This window comes from Chaetura pelagica, unplaced genomic scaffold, assembly GCF_000747805.2.
Source record: "Chaetura pelagica isolate M959 unplaced genomic scaffold, ChaPel_1.0 scaffold486, whole genome shotgun sequence".
Taxonomy (NCBI): Eukaryota; Metazoa; Chordata; class Aves; order Apodiformes; family Apodidae; genus Chaetura; species Chaetura pelagica.
Genome location: NW_009953658.1, coordinates 186927 through 192933, shown reverse-complemented (window position 1 = coordinate 192933; position 6007 = coordinate 186927). Strand labels below are relative to the sequence as shown.

Here is a 6007-nt window from a genome sequence, read left to right as displayed (position 1 = left end):
GGCCTCGGCCCGTCGGCTCCTTCTGCCGGGCACGGCGGTCCCTGCTCGCCCGCTGAGGGCCGGGCAGTCGGGGGAGAAGAGCAGGAGCTCGCCCCGCGCCGGGGAACTGCCGAGCAGGGCGGGTCCTGGGGGTAGAGCGCAGTGCCTTGATGGGTGGAAGGGGCAGGAGCGTCCTGCTGCCATCCCTGCTGGTGTGGGTAGCCGTGAGGCACTCGTCCTGCTACGGGGGTGACAGGGCAGGCTCTGACTGCAGGGGAACAGCCGCTGTCGAGGCTGTAGCACAGGTCTGCAGGCACAGAACTGAGCCCCAGACTGCACTCCAGGCTGCTGTGCTTCTGGAACACTGACCTGAAGCTGGAGCCCCACATCTGCTTAGAGCAGACAGAAGAAGGTCTTAGAGAAGACAATTGGTCTTCTGGGGACGCTGCAACTCCAGCACCAGATTTGGCAGGTGGTATGGAGGAATGATGTGAAAGCTGGCCATGCTCCATGATAAGGGAAGGATGAGCTGGGGACATTCTGCAGAGAGGAATCTGGCAGAGACAGCAGTGCCCAGGAAGTGACATTGGCCATGCCATGGAAGTCCCTGTCTGCGTGGCCCTATTCAGTGCCCGGTGCGGGGTGGCTCCAGAGGCCAGGCTGCTAGGAATGGCAGGCAGGGACTCAGGCTGTGGGGACCCAGCAGCTGGACACACTGAACATCTAGGGCCAGCTACTGGCAGGAGCAGCCTGTGTGTGTGTCCTGGTTTGGGCCAGGATTAAGCCAATTTTCCTTTTACTGATTTTTTTTTTTTTTTTCCCTTCAGCAAGCTTTCTTTTAACTAGCAACACTCTGTTCTGACTATGGCTGATAAGACACTGGAATGTTTTTCTAACTGCTGGGGCTTCAAGGTCACACCTTTACTCAGCCAGCTCAGACACTACAGGGAGATCTATGACCCCCCCGTAGGAGGCTGAGTTAGACAGACTGGCCAGAGATATTCCATTCCATATATCTATGTAAGCTCAGAGGAAGGTCAGAGATCCCAGAAGACAACTTCCTTCCTGGTTTTCTTCTTCCCTTCTCTTCCATCCATGGCTGGCGTCCGCAGAGGACTCCGTCCATCCCTCACCTGGGACCCCCAGGCTCCAGCTCTCCTGACCCTCATCACTCTGCGCTTTCTCCAGCAGCAGCTCCGGGATTTCCCGGGACTGTTCCAGCTCAGGAGAAGCTGTGGAAGTTGCTGGGGGTGGGGGGAGGCGAGAGGCTTTTGCTCATACCTGAACATATTTGTATATAATTGTATATGTATTTTCTTAGATAATTCATTAGTGTTTAATTAAAGCTGTATAGTTTAGTTTTCAGTCCAGCCAAGTCTCTCTCTTTTTCTCTCTCTCCTTCCCTACCTGGGTGGGAGGGGGAGGGGATCGAGAGCATTGTTGTCTGATCTGAGTCAAACGGTGACAATGTGCACAGTTCACTGGTGACTGTGATGCTGCAGCAGCTCCTGAGCAAGCGGCAAGAGGCTCCTTTCAGCAGTGCAGATGGCAGGTAGTTGCAGCCCACCTGACTGATCAGCCCCAGCATCCACAGACCTTGCAAGAGGACCAGGTCCATCAGCCACCACAACGTGTCCACGTCTCAGAGCCGGGAAGGACTTGGAGGTCCTGGAGCGTGCGCACCCTTCCTGCCAAGGCATGTCCCCTCTGCATTGGCTGAGCTGCCCCCGAGCTGCCAGCACCCTCTATCCTGCCTCCTCTTGCTGCACCCTTGGCCCCTGGCAAGCGGCAGTGCTGCCGCTCCAGCTCTGCTCCCACCCAGGGGTGCACAGTGAGCAACCAGCTGGGCAGGGATCTCTGGAGCCAAGGACATCCCCTTTACTCCATCCTGACCATGGTTTGCAAGGTGCTGGTCTGGCTCTGGAGGTGACACTGTATCCTGGTCTCCCTGAGCCAAGGTTTCTGTCCAGAGGCCCGTCTCGGTTCAGTGGTCAGGGCAAACCACAAACCAGAGGACAGAATGTCTCTGTTACCCCACTCCGCCCTCCCAAGGGAAGATTCAAGGAGAATAAGGAAGAGAGACTTACTGGTTGGAAGGTAAAACTGGAATGTTTACTGCAACAGGGAAGGAACAGTAACACAAGATGGGAACAAATATATACACATAGATAGAGCCTGATCTCAGTGATGGCAAATATAAATGCCCGAGGGCCCCTGGTGGCAGGGCTGACTTAGGAGAGAGGCCCACAGCTCTTCCCAGCACCAGATGGATTCAGATCCTGGAAGGCACGTGGTGAGCTGATGAAAAAGTAGGAGCCTCCCTCCAAGACCTCTTCAGTGTAGCAAAGCAGTAAGAAGGGAGCAGGAAGGAGGACACTTCCTGTCCTCCTGGCTTTTATAGACTGGCAGGAGATGGGGGGGAGCGCTGACCCCTCCCTGTTCTGCCCCCCGGATCCCTCAGGGTCCTAAACACCCTCTCTCTAGGTCTTTGTGTCGGTATCATCAGGTCACCTGGGCCCTCTCAAACCAGAACAAGGCCTCAGCTTGAACATCCAACATGGAGCACAGGCTCACTGCCCTGCACACCCAGCAGGATTGGCAGCACCTCCATGAGTGAGGGGTGCCACTGAGTCAAGGCTGTGGTGAAGCTCCGAGGCTGAGCTTGGTTAGTTGAAGGTAGGGGGAAGTCTGGTGGGCTTGGGACAGGGTAGCAGTGAGGAGCAGCTGTGGGGGATGCAGCAGCAGCAGGCTAGGAGCAGTGGCAGCAGGAAGGCTTTGGGGTGCAGTCTGGTGCACAGCAGGGCTGCAGGGCAGGATCCCTGCCCTTCCGGATCTGGCTTTCCCCAAACTCCATGCGCTGCTCAAAAAACACTTTCTGCACCTTGATCTCCTCCAGGACCTGCAGCGCCTCTGGGCTGGCACCGCCCTGTAGCAGGTCATAGTTCTCGGCGGGGTCTGACTCCAGGTCAAAGAGCAGTGGGGGCGAGTGAGGGGCCAGCGGGGTCAGCCCATGGCAGGCCTGGTCTGGGGTCGTATCACTGTGAAAGGAGCCTGCAAAAGAAGCCCCCAGGTGGAGCTTGGTTTCTTTTGGAGCTTTGGACAGCAAAGCCAAGTGGGACTTCCCGAGGCTGCCCAGGCAGAAGGGAGGAGGCAGCACCAACCTTGGGTGAAGAAATGGGCCTTGTACTTGCCGAGCCTGACAGCGAAGGGGCCGCGCACTGGATTGGGGGATGGTGGGTAGAAGAACATCATCTGGCGGGGACTCTGTGGGAGCAGCAGAGCTAAGCTCCCCCCGCCAGCCATGAGGCTGAAGAGGAGCCTGATGAGGAGCAGGCAGACGCTCTTTGCTCCCTACTCAAAGCTACCTAGGCTTTGGCCCAGCAACCTGCTGCAGTTGTTGGAGCAGAGCAGCCTAGAGTTGCCCCGGAACTCCACAGCACGACCCACGCCAGACAAGAGGTCCCAGCTCATGGATCTCCCTTGCCCCCAGCTGGTTCTGCTCATCGTGCACACAGCTCCAGCCCCACACCAGCCTTCAGGCACAGAGCCAGCCAAACCAGCCCGGAGGACTCACCTTCCCTGACCCAAACAGCACTGGGCTCAGGTCATAGCCATCCAGGGCAACTTTGGGAAGAGGTGCTCCAGCCAGGGCAGCCAGGGTCGGCAGGATGTCCAGGGTGCTTGCCAGCTCATGTGTCACTCCTGTCACCCACCACACCAAGGCACAAGGAAAGGTTCAAGCACCTGATCCTTCCATCCTCACTCCTCTCCCACCCTCTGCTTGTCCTGGGGCCGCCGAGCTGCCAGGACACCCCTGCCCACAAGCAGTGCCAGGGCTTACCTGGGGCAACACGGCCAGGCCAATAAGCCACTGCTGGTTCCCGCATGCCACCTTCGTATGTGGTGCCCTTCCCACACTTCAGAAGGCCAGAGCTGCCCCCACGTGCCATCCTCATGGTGGAGGGGCTGTGAGAGAGAACCATGTGCCATCAGCTTCACAGGTTCATGTCGCCCCTTCCCTGAGGCTGCCAACGGGGCCGTGACAAGAGACACGGTGCCAGCAGTGACAGTGCTGTCCTCCTCAGCCTTGTGAGGAAGGAGGCATGGGGCAGGTGATGAAGGCAAGATGGACAATACACCTAAGCAGGACACCAGAGACCAGTGCCACCTCCACCTGAAAGGAACTGGGGTCTGTTGGGGCTGCTGCATGCTCCTGGCCTGAACCCTGTGAGGTTTCTGGTCACGGGGAGGCACGCAGCTGAGTCAGAGGAACAAGGAGCAAATCATGCACCAAGTCCTCTCCAGAGCAGCATCAACCCCTCGCCTCACTTCAGGTCACTGGGGTCTCCCCTGGCAATGCCACATCTCCCTTGTGCCCCAGCCAACCAATGCCTCATCCCTGTTCCCCCATACGGCAGCAGAATCTTACCAGTGACAAAGTCTCCCCTCTGACCCCACTCACCCATTGTCAGAGGTGAAAAACACGAAGGTCGTGTTGGTGAGACCGTAGTCCTGCAGAGCCTGCAGCAGGTGCCCCACCGAGCTGTCAAACTCCAAGAGCGCGTCGCCGAAGGGCCCCCGCCGTGACTGCCCAGTGTGCTCCTGGCTGGCAAACTGGGGGTAGTGTGTGTGCTGGGGAGAGGGCAGAGGGGGCTGCTGCACAGACTGCCCAGAGCTGCTCCTGGTCCCACCTCACCCAGGACAGCAAGCACCCCCAGCCAGGACATGGAGACATGTGACAGTGCCCACGAGATGAGACTTGTCCCCAGCTTCAGAAGCACCTCTCAGAAATGGCACAAAGAAGCTGAGCCCCAGGAGAGGATGTGGAGACCCAGAGGGGGAAGTTTTCCTGGGTGGACTCCTGGCCCAGAGAAGTGGGCAAAGCCCCAGAAAGAAGCAGCCCAAGTATATGATCAGAGTGATGCTGCCCCAGAGCTGGGCCCAGGAACAGCAACACCAGGTTATCCAGGAGCAGGCACCAACTGGGGCTGCAGGAGCTGAGGTGCTTCCTGCTCTCCCCACAGGACAGACCCCCTTCCCCACCCTTGGGCCCCCATCTCCTACATGGGAGGCATAGTAGAGCAGGAAGGGGAGGCCTCGTCGGGCACAGTCAGCAATGAAGTCCCGGGAGAATTTGTTGTAGAGTGGCACCAGATCAGGAAAAGAGAGTGGCTGCTGAGAGATGCTCTGGTTCCAAAGCAGAGGGACTGGCACTAAGCCTTGGTCACAGGTCCCAAAACACTTGACGTCAGGTGGGAAGCAGGTGAGATTCTGGCAGGGGCCCTGGAGAAAAAAAATAACACTTTGTCTTCTACCTGTATTGCAGGACAGTGAGGGGAGCAGAGTCTCACAGTGGCCCACCACCAGCTCCAACATGCACCCTTTGGGCAGCCACTCCCAAAGCCCAGGGGTCTGTGCCCATCCTAGAACTGTCCAAGGACACTTGCTGCCCCAACATAATTTTCTCCTGGCAGCAATTTGGGTGTTTCTCTGTATCCCAGAGCTGACCCCTCCTCCCTTGATAAAGGGTGTGTGTCCCCAGACACAACTGCCACCCAGATTCTGCAGAACTGTCCGATCCCACAGCCACTTCATGGATGGGCTTTCCCCACCAGCATCCATCTCCCCAGCCCACAGCCACCCCCACCCCTCTGTCCAGGCAACCAGCAACCCAGCTGACGTGCTCTCCATCAAGCTTCATCCTTCAGGAACCTCCCCCGCCCCCCCCAGGACACCCTTCAGGGCTGGACAAACCCCTCACCTGGTCATGGGAGTAAGGCACCCCCAAGAAGTGGTCAAAGCCCTGGTGGATGGGCAGGAAGGAGCCGTTGGTGCCCAGGCCAAGGTGCCACTTGCCCACCATGGCGGTGGCGTAGCCCTGAGCCTTCAGCACCTCCGCGATGGTGACCTCGGCCAGGGGCAGCCCCCCCCGGGAGTCGGGGCTGAAGACACCGGGATACACCCCGGAGCGCATCTGGAACCGGCCGGTCAGCAGGGCTGCCCTGCAGGGAGGGACAGGGAGGGGGCA

The 6007-nt window shown here is 58.5% G+C and overlaps 1 protein-coding gene across 1 annotated transcript in view; it reads right to left on the bottom strand.

The window, feature by feature from the left end:
* Positions 1 to 2728: 2728 nt before the first annotated feature.
* The window catches only part of ARSA (arylsulfatase A), a 6227-nt gene continuing 2948 nt past the window's right edge, over positions 2729 to 6007 (bottom strand). The window contains exons 3-9 of the mRNA XM_010000319.1: positions 5741 to 5991; positions 5044 to 5262; positions 4442 to 4611; positions 3821 to 3945; positions 3554 to 3681; positions 3141 to 3243; positions 2729 to 3030 (exon numbers count right to left, since the gene is read on the bottom strand). Coding sequence (XP_009998621.1) covers positions 2729 to 3030; positions 3141 to 3243; positions 3554 to 3681; positions 3821 to 3945; positions 4442 to 4611; positions 5044 to 5262; positions 5741 to 5991 — 1298 coding nt within the window. The remainder of the gene's footprint in view (positions 3031 to 3140; positions 3244 to 3553; positions 3682 to 3820; positions 3946 to 4441; positions 4612 to 5043; positions 5263 to 5740; positions 5992 to 6007) is intronic.